Source organism: Bubalus kerabau, chromosome 13 (assembly GCF_029407905.1).
Source record: "Bubalus kerabau isolate K-KA32 ecotype Philippines breed swamp buffalo chromosome 13, PCC_UOA_SB_1v2, whole genome shotgun sequence".
Classification (NCBI taxonomy): Eukaryota; Metazoa; Chordata; class Mammalia; order Artiodactyla; family Bovidae; genus Bubalus; species Bubalus kerabau.
This window is the reverse complement of record NC_073636.1, coordinates 51,127,465-51,150,265: the sequence shown is the minus strand read 5'-3', so window position 1 is coordinate 51,150,265 and position 22,801 is coordinate 51,127,465. Positions and strand designations below refer to the sequence as shown.

Genomic DNA, 22,801 nt, shown 5'->3' with positions numbered 1-22,801 from the left:
AGATTAATGACTAAATGTTTCTTCCTTCTGAAGGAGAACAGGGCTCTTATGAAGTAAAAAGTTAGTTTTTCTAAAGTCGTGGGATTGCCTGATTTTGGATGCCATTGAATCACAGAGCTTGGCAGAACCTAGGTAGAAGGTCTTGAGTTTGTTGCTTTGGCTGAAAGCTGCCAACAACTGCTCTCAAATCAATAAGTCCCAAGGAAGATATTATGACAGCCAGATATGTTTAAGAGCCCTTTGTATTTTTCTCCTGTTCCCTCCCAGTACTAATGACTAGAACTGATTTTTTGAGTGTGGAATCCCATATCACCTCTCTTTAAAGAATGGTGGACTAGAATGTTAAAATCTTCAAATATCAAGCCATGGTTGTTAAGAAACTTGACAAATTCCCCAGTATCCACATGTATGCAAATCCCACAGGGAGGTACCAATGAATATAATAATTTGGAATGTAAATGTGTTCATCCACAAAAATATTTTCTTGCCTTTGAAAACATTTAATACTGTTATGTAGATAGCTGCCCCAAACATATTATTTCAAATGGAAATGTTTAAGTAAGTGGCTCTGTGATGAGAGATTCCATTAATTTATCTCAGGGTTAACTATGACTTAAAATCAAAACTTTTTCATTGGTTTTACTTGAATATGTATGAGTACCGTGGCCCTTATTTATAAAGCTCTGGGAATGCCCCTGACTTTATTTAATAGTATGGACACAAAAACAAGCTAATGTGAGTAAAAGAATGGGCCTAATGAAGCTTGGCTACCCACTCCAGTATTATTGGGCTTTCCTGGTAGTTCACATGGTGAAAATCCACCTGCAATGTGGGAATCCTAGGTTTGATTTCTGGGTTGAGAAGATCCTCTGCAGAAGGGAATGGCTACCCACTCCAGTATTCTGTCCTGGAGAATTCCATGGTCACAAAGAGTAGGATATGACTGGGCAACTTTCACTTTTCACAATGGAGCTTTTAAGTAGTGGAGATATGTTTAAATCCTGATCTGTCTTAATCTGTGCTTTTAAAAGACATTGTTATATTCTTTTCTATAGACTATTGTCAGTTCAAAATTTCTGTGGATTATACTTTTTTGAGTATATACTGATATTACAGACACCTTTAAACAACAGTTTCGCTGACCTTGCTTGCATTCATACTGTAGTCCATGATTATTAGTGCTACTTCCTGTAGCTATATTCCACTGTAGGTACTGAAATATTAACCCAAAGGATCTGTCCCATTTTTTTGCTCATTCATTCACTTATTCACTCACTCATTTCATAAACATTTATTATGCTTACTGTGTGCTAAAATAAAAGACAATAATTTGAGATCCTCGGCCAAAGGACATCTCATTCTTGGAGGGGACAGACATAAAAACAAGAATTTGGGTGAGATAAGATGTTGTACGTACTGAGATTGAAATCTATGCACTATAAGGGTATGGCTCAAATAGTGTTTGGACAGTTATAAAAGTGATTTAGGGAAGGTTTCATTCCAGGATGAAAGATGATCCTTGACTTTTGTCATGACATCAGGTCAAAAGACTCTTTTTCAGACTTCAGTCATGTTGAAATACAGCAGTCACAAGTAACAATGTTAAACCATATAAGCCGTATGTAGACTTTAAGATGATTGAGAACCACTAAGAACCTTGATGAGGGAAACAACCTCATCAGATCAGCAGTGTAGGAAAAGCAAGCTTTGTATAATGTGCCGACTCAATGGAGGTGGCCTAACTGTGGTCAGGGAAGCAATTTAGGAAACTGCTGTAATCTGGGCAAGAATTGTAGCTAATCCCTGGTAGCTCAGCTGGTAAAGAATCCACCGGCAATGCAGGAGACCCCAGTTTGATTCCTGGGTCGGGAAGATCCACTGGAAAAGGGATAGGCTACCCACTTCAAAGTATTCTTGGACTTCCCTTGTGGCTTAGCTGGTAAAGAATCAACCTGCAATGTGGGAAACCTCTGTTTGATCCCTGGGTTGGAAAGATCCCCTGGAGAAGGGAACAGCTCCCCACTCCAGTGTTCTGGCCTGTGTTGTCCATGGGCTGTATTGTCGCAAAGAGTCGCACATGACTGAGCTACTTTTCACTTTCACTTCACAGTAGTGTCAGTGAGGAAACTGAAAGGGTGTAATCCATTTAGAAAATTATTAAAAAATTATTTAAAATATTTACAATTAATTAAAAATTATTTTAAAATGCTGTTTCAAGTATTTAATCACTCTCATCACAGAAGGCTCACAGCAGTTGGGGTAAAATCACCAATTTAATTTCTAACCAACTTTTCAATTTTGGATTCCCAATATACCTAATTTTCTACCACTTTGTCCTCTAGGATATGATGTGAATCTATTCAATGATTTACTATCGCATGTTATGTTGAAAAATGTTTTGACTTCAAGAACATCATTCTGTGGCCGTTACACCAAGGACCACTACCAACACCATTACTTCTCTTTTTTCTTTCTTATCCATATGTTATGTTTTTCACTCAGTAGACAGCCTGAATGTTTATTGAGTAAAATACTTAGGGAAAACTGCATGAATATCTATAACTAGAGAGAGCTCAAAAGCAAGAGAAGGAAAGACTGGGCATTTGGCATTTGAAAGGAAATAACTTATTTGTACATGTGCAGTTTACATTGTCTAGCTTCTCTGTAACTATTTACTTCATTTATTTAACAAACAAGAATCATCACTATGACAACAATGACATTAAGTGGTGCATAGGTTCAGGCTGGGTGGAGGGGAGGCGGGAGTGCTAAGGCCAATTCTGGGAAATCCAGGTCTCATTATTTCACAGATCTTCATCCAGAAGTTACATGGATTGACTAAGAGTCATCTATCCTTTTTCATTTTCCTTTTACCAGAAAGGTACAGATTATGTTTGTAGGAATATGAAATCACAGGCAACTGAGAAGATCTCAATGAAACATCCCCCCTTACCACCGTTTTAAGGATTGCATTCTAATGAATGCAAGTAAAACAGCAAGATGCAATCTCTTGCTGTGGTTAAACTCTGTCTTTGGAAATCTCAACACAAACTCCAAATATGTACTTGAGACAGGGTTAGGTTTTCCTCAGAACTCACGCTAACAAATGGCATTATAAACAAAGGCATGTGCTTTTTAGAATTTTTTTCTAATTAAAAAATTTTAAACTAGACGGTCTCACTTCTCTAGTGGTTTTTGGCTTCTCAGAAACTTCTTTAACTCCTTATTATCCTATCTATAGTTTTTAAAGACATTCTCAAAGAATATTCACTCAGTGTTCCTGAATTGTGTTCAAAACTGCTGCCATGAAGCTAGGATTTAGTTACTAAGCTCCTGCTGAAATAGCATAGAGTCCTGCTATATGTCTATTGTTCAAGGCCTTGACAATAGATAGAAGATAATACTACTCTAAATCTTGAGTACTTACTTTGGTATGTAAGATTAAGTATGGAAATAATGTATTAATAAGATAGCAAACAGTGCTATTCACTATTGACTGTTGTGTTTGTGAATCAGTTAGTGTATTAACTGGCAAATCAACAAATTTGGAATGTCATACCAGTAAACTCTAAAGGTTAATGAAAATATCCAAGATTCATGAACATTTGCTATGTTCACTTTGACTCTCTTGTTAAGAAAACATTGTTTTTCTCTCTGGGTTAAAATAAAATGTGAACAAGATTACATAAACAACTAAGGAAAGGGATACATAAATGGTCATAAATGATTACTTTCATTTTTTCTCTACATACTCATGATCCTGTCTTCTTAGAAAACCATTCAGTGATTTCTCCCTGCATTCCCAGCGCTGCCTGGTAGAACACAGAAAACCACTTGAGATGATAGAAGACAACAAACTAAGACTTAAATAGCACTTCCTTAAAAATGAAAAGCTCATAATAATCATAACCCTCACTATGATTAAAATGTGTTGTTATAAACAAAACTTAAATAGACTTGCCAAAAGTATCCAGCAAATAAATCTTCCTCTACCTACTCATATTCTTAGTTAGTATTTCCTGTACCATCAGCTGAAAATAATAATAATCATATTTATCTGAGTGCTCAACATGTGTCAGGTACTTTCTAAGAGCTCATTCAACTCATTTAATCCACAAACCAATCATATTTGAATCTTTATCCCCATTTTGTGGTTTAGTACACTGATGCACCAAACAAGTTAGGTAATTTGCCGCTTACATGGTAAGCATGTAGCAGATATGGGATTCAAATCTAGGTGGCCTTACTACCAAGCCTAAGGGGTTAATCTCTTTTTTTATACTGTGTAGGATCAGTTTATTGACAGTATTCAATATCTTAAAACACAGGTTATAGCTACCTGGTGGCAAGTATTTGCATTATAAATCAGAGGATTACATATATCTTCAATCATGAGGTTCATAAAATATATTTCAAATATTTTAATTTTTTAACTTTTGATTTTTATGTTTGGTAACACACATGCAATTAGATAACCAGAGCAATTCCAATTACATTTTACATTGTTTGTTAAGGTTACTTATAGACATAGATACATCTAGACATAAAAAATACCATGGTACATCTCTTTATTAGAGTGGGTAAACCCATGCAAACATTAAAACTCAGTTAGCCAATATGGCAGTCACTAGCTAAGTGTGGCTATTCAAGTAAATTAAAATTAAACAAAAGTAAAATTCAGTTTCTCACTTACATTGCCACACTTCTATTACTCTATGGCTATTTGTGTTACTGTATGGAATCACACAGATGTAGAACATTTCCATCATCATAGAAAGTTCTCCTGGATAGCATACAAGTCTGTGTCTTTAGAGAACCATTTCCTAAACATGTTTTAAATGATAGTGTGATAGCATATTGGATTTCTAGTTCAAAGTGATAGATTGAGCACATATGTACCCTTTTATTAAATTTAAGACCTTACTGAAATTAAAGTACAGAAATACAAGAATGCATAACACTTATGACAGCAAAGGAAAGGAAGGCACAAGAAGCAGAGAAACTTCAAGACATTTATGAAAGAAACAAAAGGTAAAGGGAGTATATTGACAGCAGGAAAATGAAAAGAAAACTGCTCCTGTAGAGAGTCTTTGTGAGAACCCTGAAGGCAGGAGCAAGTGGTATCATAGGGTGCCTGAGGGGTCCTAGGGTCTAGAGTGCAAGTGTGACAGAGATGAGGGATGAAAAGCAGGAGCTGAAAGCCAGAGGAATCACTGGAGTTCTGTTTGTGACACTCACCCACTAGCCCAGGGGAGACTCCACTGAAGATGGGTAAGGTTTGCTGGGGTCCCGGGGTGTCCAGGGGACTGGTCTGCCTCCTGCTGGCACCTTGGAGGGGTGCAGGGTGGTGAGGGGCTGGGAGCCATGGGGTCTCCCAAGGGTCTGTGCTCCAGCCCAGGGGAGACTCCACCTTTAGCATCACAAGGCATTTCAGAAATTCCGAAACATAAAAGACCATGGTACAGCTACAGAAAAGCTGATGGCAGAGGAAAGAGATAAAGTAAAAAAAGAACTTTAAAGATCCAAAGGATAGGTTCAGAGGGATTGAAAATATGTTTAAATAAAAAGAATCTGCTGTGAAAAGAAAATTGGAACATTAAAAAGAGTTCCCAAATATTAAAAACATGATTTTTGGAATTAAAAATAAAATTACTGGTTAACTGAAGAAGAGGGTCAAGGATATTTCCCAAAATGTAAAACAAAGTGACAAATAGAAATGATTAAATGATTTTAATCATTAAATATGATTAAATGGGGAGGCTTGAAGACTGTTTAAAATGTCCAATATCGAAATGATAAGGGCTTCAGGAAAATTAGAGATACCAAGGGAACATTTCATGTGAAGATGGGGGCAATAAAGGACAGAAATGGTATGGACCTAAGAGAAGCAGAAGATATTAAGAAGAGGTGGCAGATTCATTTTGATATTTGGCAAAACTAATACAATTATGTAAAGTTTAAAAATAAAATAAAATTAAAAAAAAAGAAAAAAAAAAAAAGAAGAAAAAAAAAAAGAAGAGGTGGCAAGAATACACAGGAGAACTGTACAAAAAAGATCTTCATGACCCAGATAATCATGATGGTGTGATCACTCACCTAGAGCCAGACATCCTGGAGTCTGAATTCAAGTGGGCCATAGGAAGAATCACTACGAACAAAGTTAGTGGAGGTAATGAAATTCCAGTTGAGTTATTTCAAATCCTAGAAGATGATGCTGTGAAAGTGCTGCACTCAACATGCCAGCAAATTTGGAAAATGCAGCAGTGGCCACAGGACTAGAAAATGTCAGTTTTCATTCCAATCCCAAAGAAAGGCAATGCCAAAGAATTCTCAAACTACCACACAATTGCACTCATCTCACACACTAGCAAAGTGATGCTCAAAATTCTCCAAGCCAGTCTTCAACAGTATTTGAACTGAGAACTACCAGATGTTCAAGCTGGATTTAGAAAAGACAGAGGGATCAGAGATCAAATTGCCAACATCCATTGGATCATCGAAAAAGCAAGAGCATTTCAGAAAAACATCTATTTCTGCTTTATTGATTTTGTCAAAGCCTTTGAGTGTGTAGATCACAACAAACTGGAAAATTCTTCAAGAGATGGGAATACCAGACCACCTTACCTGCCTCCTGAGAAATCTGTATGCAGGTCAAGAAGCAACAGTTAGAATCAGACTTGGAAAAATGAACTGGTTCCAAATTGGGAAAAGAGTACATCAAGGTTGTATATTGTCACTCTGCTTATTTAACTTCTATGCACAGTACATCATGCAAAATGCCAGGATGGATGAAGCACAAGTTGGGAAAAATCAATAACCTCAGATATGCAGATGACACCAGCTTTATTGCAGAAACTGAAGAGGAACCGAAGAGCCTCTTTATGAAATGAAAAAGGAAAGTGAAAAAGCTGGCTTAAAACTCAACATTCATAAACTAAAACCATGGCTTCTGGTCCCATCACTTCATGACAAATAGATGGGGAAACATTGAAACAGTGAGAGACTTTATTTTCTTGGACTCCAAAATTACTGCAGATGGTAACTGTGGCTGTGAAATTAAGACACTTGCTACTTGGAAGAAAAGCTATGACCAACCTAGACAGTGTATTAAAAATCAGAGACATTACTTAATACGCAGAGACATTACTTTACCGACAAAGCCCATCTAGTCAAAGGTATGGTTTTTCCGGTAGTTACCTATGGAGGTGAGAGTTGGACCATAAAGAAAGCTGAGCACTGAAGAATTGATGCTTTAGAGCTGTGGTGTTCGAGAAGATTCTTGAGAGACCTTTGGACAGCAAGGAGATCAAACCAGTCAATCCTAAAGGAAATCAATCCTGAATATTCACTAGAGGAACTGATGCTGAAGCTGAAGCTTTAATACTTTGGCCACCTGATGGCGAAGAACTGACTCATTGGAAAAGACCTTGATACTGGAAAAGATAAAGGCAGGAAGAGAAGAGGATAACAGTGGATGAGATGGCTGGATGGCATCACTGACTTGATGGACATGAGTTTGAGCAAGCTTTGGGAGTTGGTGATGGACAGGGAGGCCTGGCATACTGCAGTCCATGGGGTCGCAAAGAATCAGACACGACTGAGCAACTCAACGGAACTGAACTGAAGGGCATCACACACACACACTATATATTTCTTATATAGCACCTGCGTCTCTTTACATCTCCAGCATTGGCAGGAGGGTTCTTTATCACTAGCATCATCTGTAAAGCCTAACATATATATAGTATAGTATATATAGTATATGGACTTCTCATGTGGTGCTAGTGGTAAATAACCAGCCTGCCAATGCATGTTAGATGAAATAGATGTGGGTTCGATCCCTGGGTCGGAACCATCCCCTGGAGAAGGGCGTGGCAACCCACTCCAGTATCTTGCCTGGAGAATCCAATGGACAGAGGAACCTGACAGGCCACAGTTCATAAGGTCACAGAGTCAGACACAACTGAAGCAACTTAGCATGCACACTATATAGTATATATTCCTTACATATACTATTCTCTGCTAGTAATAATAATATCATGATGACACAATGTCTTAGTCGGCTCAAGTTGCCATAACAAAATGTAATAGCCTGAGAAAGGGAGTGTTTTAAAGCAGAAATTTATTTTCTCATTCTTCTGGAGGCTGGAAGTCTGAGATAAGGTAGCCAGTCTGGTTGGTTTTTGTGAAGGCTCTTCCCTTGAGTTGCAGAGGTCACTGTGACGCTGTGTGCCCACATGACCTCTCCCTTGTGTGCGTGGAGAGGGAGAGGAACAAGCTCTCTGGTGTAATCTTGTAAGGGCACTAATACCATGATGAGGGCCTTACCCTCATGACCTTTATCACTAGCACTACCTGGGACCTCATCTAACCCTTATTACTTCTCAAGTATTCATCTCCAAATTCTATCATATTGAGGGTTAAAACTTCAACCTATGAATTTTTAAGAATATCAACATTGTCTATGCCATATGGGTTTAACATTTTCATATGCCTATAATTTTAGAAGAAAAATATGTCTAGCTTTATTTTGAAAAGTGGGAATATTTAAAAATTCCATGAAACACAGTTTGGAAAATGGTGGTTTAAAGAATAAAATTTTCAAATAATTCAAATTACAAATTCTCCTATGAATCTCTTTTTTATTATTCTTAGTCAGGTCTGCCCTTGATCTCCATTGCTGAATTTATAAATATATGCAATGTTCTGTATCTATCTGCTTAAGTTTCCACAATCTGATTTCACTACAACCTTGGGCTACTTTTGAGTGTTAAACTTGGGAAGCAGTGTTATTTTCATGATTCTGTTAGCAAATAGTTTTTATTGGGAGAATGCTGAATATAATAGTTTAAAGATGTAAAATATTTTTAAAAGATTTGAAATTGATTTCAGAGTATGTTAGTCAAATTTAAAACCACATTTTCAAAAATCAATATATTTTTAAGAATGGTTTAAGATGTAGCATATCTTTTGAATGTTACATTTTTATATGCTTCAATGGACAAAATACATTTAATTATAGAACACTATTACTTAAAATAATTACTGAACTTAAAGCTTTGTATTAAAGAATATTTTTGAAATAGACTTGTTTATCACCTGTTACACTAAACTGCTTGCTACTGATATGTTCTTTTATGTTATCCAAATTTTGGGGGAGTAATTATGTTGAATGCTAAATAATTTAATCTTGTTAATAATAAAAATAAATTGAGCAAGGGTATTTCCTTATGAGGATAAATACATTTTAACTGCATGTCAGTTTACCATCTATTGATTGTTTTATTTCATCATTAAGCTGTTTCAAATGTTAACCGTTTTTGGCCAATATAATTCTAGATTTAACCCTTGGGTGTATGTCTGTGCTAAAGTTTCTGAGCAAGATACATATGTATCAGGCCAGCCTCCCTTTGATGGGGATGCTTTGGCCTCAAAATTCAAGCCTTTTATTAAGTTGCCTTTTCCATACCGTGGTTGTATTACTCTTTCTAGGTGATGATGCCAAGGCAGCAGTTAAACATGGTTTGGATGGGATCTTGGTGTCAAATCATGGGGCTCGACAGCTTGACGGGGTGCCAGCCACTGTGAGTTTTGGCAGATGCCTCCATTGGAATTCCCATTTCTATTTCAGTTTTGACCATCTCTGTGACTACCCCTCTTTGTATATATATTTTTGTATGAATACTCAAGATAGAATATGTAGGAATATATGTAAGATCTCAGACTTTAAGTTTAGTGGTTCGATCCCTGAGTCCGGAAGATCCCCTGAACTAGTAAATGGAAACCCACTCCAGTATTCTTGCCTGAAACATCCCATGGACAGAGGAGGCTGGTGGGCTTCAGTCCAAGGGGTTGCAAAGAGTCAAACATGACTTAGTGACTCAGCATGTGCACAAGTACATGAGCATCTACCTAAATTAGATTATTATTTGTTTGTAAACTTATAAAAGTTGTCTGTATTAAGTAAGTAGACATTTGTAGGCAGGGATTAGTTCTATATTTATAGATATACTGAGAGGAATATTGTAAATTGGAGTAGGAAAGAAAAGATTATGCCATGAGTGTCTTGGAGGTGGGGGTTGAAGAGATGCAGAGTGAGGGCAGGTGGGGAAAGGAGGCAGAAATCCTGTGGCCTGGGAGAGGTTTCCTGCAAACAAGCCTCTCTGTTGGAGCTTGAACTACCTTGGCTGTACATTGGAATCTCTTGGAAACTTTAAAGGATCCTAATTCCCAGTCTGCACCCTGAATCCATCCATCAGAATCTTGTAGGACCAGGAAAACTGAAGCACTAGTATTTTTGACAGCTACTGAGGAGATCCAATGTGAATTTATATGTACTATATACCCTGTGCCAGACAAATCAGAGTCAGAATCCAGATATAAAAGATAAACTAGCTGGCTGCAATGGTGTGGGATAGAGTTAAAATGGTCAAAGTGAGCAATCGGCTCCCAAGGCCAGGAGCGAAGGGCCCAGCCATGGGTTGACTTTAAGATAAAGGACTGGGGAGCCCAGAAATGGATCAAAAGTCATGGAGACAGACATATATCCAGGGGTGTACTTCATGGATCCCTGATCTAGAATGAAGGCCAGAAGCTGTAGGTGGGGTGGCGTGGGGGTCCCTTATATGCTGTCCACTGTGAGAATGTATCCAGGATTTCTTTAAATGAGGCAGTGGGATTGCAGCTGCCTTTCACCTCTGGTTTGTTCCTATATGGACCCCTGCTTTCATTAGTGTGAGTGTAAAAGTGGAATGGGAAAGACTGAGATATTCTTGGGGAATTCCAAGGAATCTATTTTGTTTGCAGTATCTGGTGGGTGTTGGGAGCCTGAGAAATATGCCTGCTTGGACAGGTGAGGGAGGGGGTCTTTGAATATTAAATATTATGAGTCATTAGATATGCAATAGAAAAGCCTTGATTTAGCAGCAACAAGTACCACAAATTGGACTGTGGCATGACAGGGAGCAGGAAGACCAATGAGGTGGCCTGGATAATTATGAGAGCCAAGGAAAGAGAGAAGGGTCTGACCTGCTATGGGGCAGAGGGATAACCCCTCTAAATTTCAGCTTTTTCATCTTTTAAAGTTAAAAAAATTAATTAGATTGTTTCTTTGGCGCCTTTAAACTTTAGTATTCCATAATTTCATTTATCATAGGCAAAGTAAGCTAACATCATGTAACAAAACTTAAATAAATATGTATCTATGAAATAATGTGGATAGACTCTTTAGTTCATCATTCCCGAGCTGGATCATCATATCCATTCCCCCTTTTGTCAGAACCATTTAGTCATAGTTATTAGTTGGGGCAAACATTTGAATTCATTCAAATAATTTAGTCAAGTAGTGGATTACTGTTTCATTAAGATTTAGCTAAATCCATGGATGTTGTGCAGGTCTTAGGGCAGATTGAATGAGGCCAGGGGCTCCTGGGCACATGCATTTGCACTCAAGAGTTTTTCTTGAAGCACTAATAGGCTAATGGTAGGAAGAAATCAAGTCTTTGCACAGAATCAGTAATTAAAATCATAAAACTGGAAGTTGTCAGCTCTTCCCAATTCAGCATTACTTATAAAGACCCATCTTTTTAGGTGATATTAAACATTGCCTGTAGTGGAGAGTGAAGAGCTCCTCTGGACGGGCAGGAGAAGTTGGTCTCAGTTCAAGGCTTTTCCGCTGATTTATGCCTCTCTTGTGTATGAAGACGTGGACTTAGTGGGCAGGCCAAATTAAGTTTGTTTTCTAAAAATAAAACCTAAATCTACTGAAATCAAATCTAACTAGATTTTAAGGGAAAAATATCTGAATGGTGTGGTTTATTTCCTTCTGGCCTAGGGGATATGGAAACTTATCTAAAAGGGCTTTTTGAGTTGTGGTCTCAGAAACTGTTTTAAGATAAACAATGACCCTCCCCTTTGCATGATGTGTGCCTGAGAGGAGATACTTGCTTGAGTTTGCCTCCTACTTTAGAGAAAATTTAAGGTGCACGATGATGAGAGAAATGTGAAGCAGGATTAAGTTTATAGTGAAGGTGTTTTTCTCTCAATGTGTTGGTTTTCAGGCATTTGGCAAAAGACTTGGAGGAGGCTGTGATATAGAACTTCTCAGTAGGTACACAGAAGGACTTACTCTCTTGCACATTCTGTGACATCATAACTCAGAGTCAAAGAGGCAGTGGGATTTTACTGCAAGAGCATTGAAATGAACCCAGAGTCTTGGGTTCAAGCCCTTTCTTGCCTCTAGAAGGGCGAGAGCTGGGTGAGCAAATTGCTCAGACTTTTCAGCCTGAGTCTCTACATAATGTTGTGTTGGTTGCAAAAATTAAATGTCTGGACTGTATGATTTCTGCATTTCTATAAATCACAGAGTTTTCTTGTATGGAGAAATACTTATCATTAAGAGTCCCAGATCAGGAGTTTGACTGCAGTCCATAGTAATACAGTGCTATTGAGAACCATGGCCTGTTCCAGCAGAGTTTAAAAATAAGTTAACATTATTTGCAAAGCAGAAGTAGAGACAGAGACATAGAGAACAAACATATTGATACCAAGGTGGGAGGGAGGGTGGGATATACTGGGTGTTTGGGATTGACATATATACACTGCTGCTGCTGCTGCTAAGTCGCTTCAGTCGTATATGACTCTGTGCGACTCCATAGACAGCAGCCCACCAGGCTCCCCCGTCCCTGGGATTCTCCAGGCAAGAACACTGGAGTGGGTTGCCATTTCCTTCTCCAATGCATGAAAGTGAAAAGTGAAAGTGAAGTCGCTCAGTCATGTCTGACTCTTAGCGACCCCATGGACTGCAGCCTACCGGGCTCCTCCATCCATGGGATTTTCCAGTCAAGAGTACTGGAGTGGGGTGCCATTGTCTCCTCCACATATATACACTACTATATATAAAACAGATAACTAATTAGAACTGACTATATAGCACAGGGAACTCTACTCAATGCTGTGTGGTCACCTAAATGGGAAGGAAATCCAAAAAAGAGGGAGTTTATGTAAACACACAGCTGATTCACTTTGCTGTATAGCAGGAGCTAACACAACATTGTAAAAAAACTATACTCCAATAAAAGAAAAGAATAACATATTTCCTTCTAAGAATTTTGATAATTCAGTAGTGTATGCTTTTATAAGTAATTTAACATCTGCCTCAAAAAAAGTAAGTTCACATTAGGATCCTTACTCTGAAGGTAATAATGTGGCAAAGACTAGTCCTGAGGTAATTAGGGAATGATATGGCAGAATCAGTATATTCCCAAAATACACAATACTAGATCATCTCAAACTGGGGTCTTAAGACAGATTATATGGAGTCTTTGAACCCTAGGAGCTTTTTTTTTTGACTTTTTTATGAAAAAAAAAATTTTTTTAAGCTAACTGGATCCAAAGTAATGTTTGGTCACTCAGTCATGTCTGACTCTTTGTGGCCCCATGGACTGTAGCCCACAAAGGCTCCTCTGTCCATGGGGATTCTCCAGGCAAGAATACTGGAGTGGGTTGCCATGCTGTCCTCCAGGGAATCTTTCCAACCCAGCGATCGAACCCAGGTCTCCCACATGCAGGTGGATTCTTTACCAACTGAGCTACCAGGGAAGAATGTAAACTTAAAAATATGATATTCTTTTCATATTTTCAAGTGAAAATTTTCTATTGTAAAACATTTTCATAAAATAAACTTTGGGTTATTAAATCAGTGTTTCTAAAATTGAGTCCTTGGGTATATTCTATGATGTCAGAAATTTCATTTTTCCTTCAGAAAAAGATTCATTATATTCTTCCTTTGAGGACCATTTGATTTATCAGTTAGCTTTTGCTGTATAACAAACCATTCTGAAATCTACTGGCTAAAATTCAATAACCATTGATTCATGTCATAATTTTGTGATTTGTCCATTTGACCTGAGATCCACAGAGAGGTTTTGTGTTCCTGGCTGGGCTCACTCATAGATGTCTGTGGTCAGCTGCTGGGTCTCCTAGGGCAGGCTGGTGTAGGATGACCTCAGCAGGGATGGCTCTGCATTGTCTCTCATATCTAGAATGTTAGGTGGGCTGGGTCTCACAAGGCACGGGGTTTCCCAGGGAGCAAGTGGAAATATCTAAGCCTCTTGAGCTCTATGCTTAGAACAGGCATATTGTCACTTATTTCTTTTTCTGTTGGTGGAAGCTAGTCACACGCCACTTCAGATTCAAGGTGTGAGGAAATAGACTTTTCTGACTTCATTTCTTCCTCATGATGGGAGGAGTAGAAATGTTGCACTGCAAGGAAATGAAGATAAGGTGGCAGATGGCTGCAGCCATTTCTGCAATTGCAAACTGTCAGCCAGACCTATATGGAGCAGGGGTTTTCTAAACGTACTTAGTAGAACTCACACTACTTATTAGAACTCACACCACTACCTCCAGCCAGGGCTGCCTGAAGCATGGTGGGTAGAGAGTCAGAGGAGGACTTGTGGGCAGTGTCTTGGAATCTGTCTTCTTCATTGTTAACTAAGGCACCTCTGGCTTTATCTGTTTGTTTGTGCTCAACTGCTCTGGTTTGGAAACTTTAAAGTGTTTTATGCCTAAAATGTCAGAAGTCATGAGTGTAGGACTGGATGCTTTAAGAAGGTAGAAAGATGGAAGCACCTTGTGAGTGGAAGTTTTGTGGTCAGGGAGGACCTTGAGCAGGAACAGGAACTGCTGCTGCTGCTAAGTCACTTAAGTTGTGTCCGACTCTGTGCCACCCCATAGACGGCAGCCCACCAAGCTCCCCCGTCCCTGGGATTCTCCAGGCAAGAACACTGGAGTGGGTTGCCATTTCCTTCTCTAATGCATGAAAGTGAAAAGTGAAAGTGAAGTCGTTCAGTCGTGTCCAACTCTTAGCGACCCCATGGACTGCAGCCTACCAGGCTCCTCCGTCCATGGGATTTTCCAGGCAAGAGTACTGGAGTGGGGTGCCATTAGGGGGGCTTTTCCAGATTCAGGTCCCTATGGGATTCTTTTTGGATTCCATAAACTGCCTGGCATGATGCCTGGAATCTGCCAAGTCATCAATAAAATATTTGATAAATCAGTGAATGGATGGATGAGTGAACAGTAGTACATTGGAATCTTACCATATTTTCCTGTAGATTAACTCTGCTGGAGCTAAGCCTGCAATTAATTGTCTAAGGAACCACTAAGAAAAGAAAAGCTAAAATGAATGGTCTTTTAGATGTGTAGCAAGCTGAAAAGAAACAGAAAAGTCGTAAAATAGTGGACTTGTTCACTATATTTACTTATTTTATCTGCTCTGGTCAGAATTATTCTGCATAATATATACCCAGTAAAACTGCAGCCCCAGGAAGAAGAAAGGGGGGATAGGAATGCTCTGTGATGGATAGAACTTCCTTGTCCATGGACAGGAAAACACCAATCTAGGCTTCATTTTATAATCCAGGATTCACACTTTAAGTATCCTTATTAGTTTATTTTTTAGGCCAGATTGGGTATTGGAAATATCCTAAAAGACTTGATTTGCGTGACTTTGAAAACGTGTATTGAACTGAAACTAGCTAATATTTTTCTTTGGTTTTGGTTTCAAATGGGGAAATATACTTAATTATAGCTTGCATCATCACTTGGAAATTGTAGCATTTATATGTTGATGTAACTTGCCTGAGTCTAAAAGGAGGACTATGTATAGTTAAAGGGACATATGTAAATGGATCCAAAGCATGTTTGGCCAGGCAGAAAAGCCGAAAGGAAAAGAGGAAAATCACATTACTTGCCAAACATTTAGGGGGCTGTGCTCCAACTGTTGCCTTCACTTCCTCCAAATCTGTAGCTGGGTTTGGTCTTCAGTCTTTTACATAAAACTCTTTTTACATTGAGCCTCTCAAATTTGGGGGGAGAAGCAGGAAAGTTTTTGAGTGATTTCAGCACAATTACTTCTAGAAAAACTGCACTTGAATGTATGGATTTCATTTTATATTTAAGTACTTGGGGATAAGTGTGGATAATTTCTGCGGATTTTTACTTACTATGGTCACTATAGTAGGTCACTATGAGAATTGTTTCCACCCTCAGATGCAAAGATTTACACCCAAGTAGCCAATTGTGTCAGTTACTGTCTATAACTAACTATATTGGCTATTAACCAACTTTAAGAGCTATTACCACATGATGCTAAACAACAAAAGATTCCAAACTCAAATTTAAATCATTATTCCCATGAAACTTTTTGTCAACTGGGGGTCTGCTGACCTAGATTTGGTACTGGCTGGGTGGTTATTCTCCAAGTTTCAGGTCCAGCTGGGCTTGGATGGGACAACTCTCCTTCTTTTCCGGGGGTCTAAGTTCTATGGAGGGGAGGGGGAGTTTCCTCACACGGCCAATGGCACAGCTGCAAGAGACAGTTGAAATGTATGAGGTCTTTCAAGGTCCATGCCCAGAAATGGCACTCTTCCACCTCTGTTCACATGTCACTGGGCAAAGTAGGTTGCAAGGCCAAGGCCACTGTCAAGGAGTGATAAGTGCACTGTGTTTTTTTTTTTTTTTAAACTAGGAAACACTGCCAAGTGACCCTGGAAAAAGAGTGGGTTCAGAGTGGTGTAAAGAATTATGAACAATAATACAGTCTAGCAGATGGACCTCAATGAAGCTCTTATATTCTCTAGAGCTGATATAATAAGCCCATCATCAACTGCTAATCAAGATGAGAATCTTCAAAGTGCATGTGGTCATTTTCCTTAAAAGCAAGAAAAAATATTTTCAGGGAGAATTCTCTCATGTATAACTGGATGTTTGCTATATTGTTATATATAATTGTATATTATATATATTCTCATATTTTGTGTGGGAAAATCAGAGACTAAGTTTTTTTGTGACTGATAGTGTTTGCATTTTTATATACTATTGCTTCTACCACAATCTGAGTATGAATTTTAACAACTGATTTTCAATGAGTAAAGTAATGTTCAGAATAATTTATATGAGGAAGATACTTCATTTATATTTATGTATTTAATATAGAGTAGCTCTGTGCCTTTAAAGCTGATTATGTATTTTTAATTGTGTATGTATATATACATACATGTGTGTGTGTGTGTGTATTTTTAATTGTGTGTATATATACATACACAATTAAAAATACACACACACACATATATATATATATTTGGATCATGATATTTGAATCCGAATATGAGGAATAAGGGCTTTCCAGGTGGTATTAGTGCCACCTACCTACCACTACGTCTCTTGCCTACCATTGCAGGAGACTTAAGAGACAAGGGGTTGATCCCTGGGTTGGGAAGATCCCCTGGAGGAGGGCTCCAGTATTCTTGCCTGGAGAATCCTAGGGACAGAGGAGGCTGGCAGGCTACCGTCCATAGGATTGCAGAGTTGGACAGGACTGAAGCAACTTATCGTGCATGTACACACATCAGGAATAAAAAAATAATCTTGGACTTCAACAGAAAAATAAGCTACTCAGTTCCAAATTTAGCTGGTCTTTGGTTGCTAGCATTTGCACTTCTTTTATTTTAGGAGAGACTGATTTTACTGTTGATTCTAAGCCTAGCCTTTCCTACTTACAGTGCTAATTGGATGGTTGGTGGCCTGTGGAAGTTGAGTTGGGGAACAATTCAACATGCACAGTATCACTTCACTGACCTCTTCTCTCCACAGATTGATGTTCTGCCAGAAATAGTGGAGGCTGTGGAAGGGAAGGTGGAGGTCTTCCTGGATGGCGGTGTGCGGAAGGGAACTGACGTTCTGAAAGCTCTGGCCCTGGGAGCCAAGGCTGTGTTTGTGGGGAGACCGATCATTTGGGGCTTGGCTTCGCAGGTAACTGGAGAACAAAGCAATAAATATATAAAACAGAGTGACTCAACTGTGAAATAAATTCATGAAACCAGTCATACAGACTTACTCAAAAGATCTGTGTCTTCTTGCTTAGGGAGAGAAAGGTGTTCAGGATGTCCTTGAGATACTGAAGGAGGAATTCTGGTTGGCCATGGCTCTGAGTGGTAAGACTTGGTGTTATCATTTACCACTTCATTTCTTCTGGGTGTCTTTAGGCCAGGCTCCTTGGTGGAAATAAGTGAATTTGAGGGGGAAGAGGATGGAACCATTTGGAGTGTAATGAAATTTAAAGTTGGCTATAGTGTGCAGAGAGCTCTCGAAGGGAAGAACTCCACAGCATGTCTGCCTGTAGCAGTCACTTAGCCTCTGCTTGGACAGTCTTTTCAGGGATGCTTTGGCAAGTCTTATTAGTACCTTAAGGGTAATGCTACATCATATTCTTTCTCCTCTCTTAACACATGAACAATAAATCTAATGGGCTAGCTACCAGCTCCACCTAGATGTCTATGTGGCATCTCAAAATCTACCTGTCCAAAACTAAGCTGCTCAATTTCTACATTAACTCTGCTCTACCTACAGATTTTTCAGTCTCAGTTCATGTTAATACCTTTGTCTCACTTGCTCAGATCTTAAGACTTAAGTCACTCTTGACTCCTTTTCTCTCTCATAGCCTCACATCCATCCACAGAAGTGCTTTCTGTAAAAAAAGCCTGGTTGGAACTTGCATCGTCTCCCTTCTTCTTGGATATTGTAATGGTTTCCTGGTGTATCTTTCCTTTCACTGTCTCTTTCTTTGGGTATTTTGAGTCAGCCTGTCTATCCTGTCTTCCTTCTCTGTTCCAGTTTCTTCTGATCATAGCATCATAACTATCCTTTTAGACATTAACTTAGATCATATCACTCTTCTATCAGCACATTTCAATTGCTCCCAATTTATTCAGAATAAATAGACCAAAGTCCTCATGATGGTCTATGAGGTTCTATGTGGTTTGATCTCTGTCACCTCTCTGACATCAGCTCCTCCCACTGTTACTCAGGCTGTATTTGAGTGACAAATATGTCCACCCAGGCCTTATTTGCCTTCTTGCTGATCCCTGATGACAACAGGCATGTTTCAGCCTAAAGGCTTTGGCCTTGCTCTTCCTGCTGGCTGGATGCTCTTTCCCCAAAAATCTATGTGGCAAACTCCCCTGTGTCCTTCAAGTCACACTTTTGTATCTTACTGTCTCATAGGATCCCATGTTGATCACCATATTTAAAATAGCAATTTGTCTTCTGCTCACCCAACTTCCAGTTTTTTCCTCTGTTACTGTTTCATTTTTTTTTCCATAGCAGCTAACATCTTCTAATTTCATTATTTTCCTTGGCACCTAACACCTTCTGTAGATTATCTATCACATTATTTTTCTTAAATGACACACATTGTGCATTGTCTGTTTCCTCTCTGGAATGTTAAGAACCACAAGGCAGGGATCTTTGTTGTCTTCACTGCAGTATCTCTAGTGTCTGGATTAGAGCATAGCATGTAAATAATAAATATTTGCTGAATGAATGAACAAATAAATAATCATTATTCCTAGTGACTGTTTTGAATTTGACTCAGAATGGACCTCTAGATGCATTGAATCATTTTGAGTCAATCATCCCCTCCCCTCCTTTTGAAGGTAGCAAGGGCTTCCTTTTCTGTGATCTGTATCACCCAGACCATCCCCACAGATAGAATTCCAGAGCTCAGTGGTCTATGCACTTCTGAGCTGAGGCTGGGTAGACACAGCATCCGTGAGAAGAATGCCATTCTTTGAATCCTCACTCTGCCTTTTAATTTGCTACAGACATATCCTAAAAGAGAACTTTTAGCCACTGACTCTGTATTAAATGTGGCAGAAAAGAATATACTCTTTGTGTTAATAAAAATATGTGCCAGTCATTTTGTGTTAAGGACTGTTTAGGTAATAAAAATGGTCTCATGCCACATAAGATTTGGCAAGCTTACCTTGAATCATAAACCTTACATTTGTCAAGTTTTACATTCCTTGGGAAAACGATTACCTGCCTGATTATTATTGCATTCATTTCATATTAAATGTATGCATTATTTTTTCAGGGTGCCAGAATGTGAAAGTCATCGACAAGACATTGGTGAGGAAAAATCCTTTGGCTGTTTCCAAGATCTGACAGTGCACAATATTTTCCCATCTGTATTTTTTTTTTTTTTTGGCATGTGTTACTTGACAAAGAGACACTGTGCAGAGAGTGACCACAGCCTGTAATTCCCCACTTCGATACAAAGGGTGTCATTCTTCTCCAGCAAAATAGCAATCCCTTGCTATTTTAAGTTCATTGCTTTTGACTTTTCAATGAGTGTCCTAGGAACCTTTTAGAAAGAAATGGACTTGCATCCTGGAAATATATTAACTGTTAAAAAGAAAACATTGAAAATGGTTTTAGACAACGTCATCCCCTGGCAGCCTCACGTGCTACAAACAAAAGATATTCCTGGGTAAAATTGGAGGTAGCTAGTGCCGAGGTTAAAAGATAATGATCTCCCTGTTTATAAACCTTCACTATATTTGGATATCCCTAAAACTGTGTTCTTAAAGTCTAAGGGCAACTTTAGAAGGCTGGATGTGCCTGGAGAAACAGGAGATTTGGATTTACAACCCTATGGAGATAGCACTTGATAGAACTGGGATAAAAGTGATTTTCTAGATAGTTTTTAACACTCTGGGCTATGTGACTCCTTTCAATGTAGATTTTCATTCACATCTTCAGTATCTGAATATATCTGAGTATTTTATGATATAGACTGCTTCTTAATCAGAGAGAAATAAAGCATTTTCTGAAAAGAAGCTATCTGGCCCGTGTGTAACAGTATGGAATTCAACTGTTTTAATCTCAGAACCCAAATACCTCTCTGTTCCTCCTGTGCATACTCGTTCATTCTCTTACACCTCATCCTCCTTCTTTAGTTTGCTTCTTCCCCACTCACAGTCACATGTAAGGCCAGCTTCATGATTTATGAAGGCCATGCCAAGTGAAGATGTGGGCCTCCTGTTCAGAAAAGCAGGACAAAGACTTTCTTCCAGGATTTTTCTCTGAACCTGTCATGGAATCTTTTCTTTCTATTTAATGTCATGTTTCCTTGGGCAGGGGAATCCTCATGGGTGCCTGAACACTGCCCTGTGATCTATCCTGACTCCTCTGTGCCCAGGGCCATGAAGGGGGCTGATGGTGATGCTTTCATTGGGGCTGGATGAGCCAGCAGCCAAGGACTCACTCACTCAAGGGACTTGGGGAGGTAGCAGGGGGTGGATGGGTTGGAGGAGGGACAATGTATCATTCTAGGCTCCCAGGCTGCAGCACATGTTCCATGATCCCCTGATCCTTTACACAAACTCGAAGATAAGATTATTAAGAATTTTAAGTCAGTAAGAACATTAAACTCAAACATGAGGCCCCTTTGGAGCATGGAGTCCTGTGTGACTGCACTGGCTGCCTGTCCATGAAGCCCTGGTCATATGAGCTTCACATTTATTCCCTAGCCAGATTTTTGACAGATTGTAGGTAAAGTTGGTAACCAAAGAGAGTTTGAAATTTCTTTTCACCATCTCCCTGGTTATTCATTTACTGTGAAGTATTGAATGGAACAACTGAGAGAGAATCACTACCTTAATATATGATGGTGATGCTATATTTTGTTGTTTTATTATAATGTTTTATTATTCTCAGATCTCTTTGTCTCTTTCTTTCTCCCTCTCTCTGTCATTCTGTCTTTCTCTCTTCTTCCTTCCTACTCTCTTTCCCTTTAAATGCTAGAGTATTCGTAAATACTCTGAGGGACACAAACATAGGCCTTTCTTTTTGAAATTATATCTGGGTCTGATAAAAAAGAATCATTTAGGGACTTCCTTGGTGGCCCAGTGGTTACAACTCTGTGCTTCCACTGCTGGAGGCCCAGGTTAAACTCCGGTCACGGAGCTAAGATTCCCCCATGCCACATGATGCAACCAAATAAATAAATAATACAAGGTAAAAATGAGTCATGTAATGTGATGAAAATTATGCCTTAAGTTGTTCTCCAGATACCAATAAAAAATTTGACTGTCACATCACATAACTGTTTTGTGTTTCCAGTTAGTGTTAATAAACTGATAGATCTATAATAAGCACCTCTTTGATCCCACCAACTGATTTGAAAGTGTCTTTGCTGTTGGCAAAGAATGTCCACTTTGGCTTCATCATGGTTTGTTGTTGTTGTTATTTAGTTGCCAGGTCATGTCCGACTCTTTGTGACCATGCAGACTGTAGCCCACAAAATTCCTCTGTCCATGGGATTTCCATGCAAGAATACTGGAGTGGGTTGCCATCTTCCTGACCCAGGGATTGAACTCACATCTCCTGCATTGCAGGTGGACTCTTTGCTACTGACTCACCTGGGAAACCTACATCATAGTAGGCTTGATACAGCAGGTTGCTAAAAACCTGATAACTATCTCAGCAAATGAAGACCCACATGTGGTGCTTTAAGTAAGTCTTATGAGAATGGGGATGAATGGTCTTAATTTGTGAATTTCTAGACACTTTTATGACCCCCAGAGCCACGCTACCTCCTTGAACATAGATCCCCATTATTTTCTTCAGAGTTGTGATAGGACTGAATGTTTTATGATATGTGTTGTTTCCATAATCAGAAAGATACAAAGTTGTTTTTACATTGTCTTGAGTGTCTCCAATCCTGTTTTAACAGTGCTAAAACCAAAGGTGTGTGATGTCTGACACAGGAAGAGCGGGTGTTTGTTGCATATCCACTTCTGGGGATTTTCTCACTTGAGCTTGAAAGAAGTTCTTTAAGGAAGACAATTGATCTTTCTGTTCCTGAGTTTCTTAAAATATGTTGAGAGAAGGGATAATAGGGAATTAATAGTTTAATATAGGCCAATCTGCTTTTCTTGTGTGTTTAATGTATATG

General features: G+C 38.9%; 1 protein-coding gene across 2 annotated transcripts in view; it reads left to right on the top strand.

Moving 5' to 3' along the window:
• The window catches only part of HAO1 (hydroxyacid oxidase 1), an 86,452-nt gene that overhangs the window by 50,138 nt on the left and 13,513 nt on the right, over positions 1–22,801 (top strand). The window contains exons 5-8 of one of the 2 annotated variants that reach the window (XM_055544278.1): positions 9,493–9,584; positions 17,656–17,814; positions 17,927–17,996; positions 19,937–20,197. In XM_055544278.1, coding sequence (XP_055400253.1) covers positions 9,493–9,584; positions 17,656–17,814; positions 17,927–17,996; positions 19,937–20,007 — 392 coding nt within the window. In that variant the 3' untranslated portion in view covers positions 20,008–20,197. Of the gene's footprint in view, positions 1–9,492; positions 9,585–17,655; positions 17,815–17,926; positions 17,997–19,936; positions 20,198–22,097; positions 22,360–22,801 lie in introns of those variants that run through there. The other variant, XR_008701572.1, reaches the window with a different exon arrangement.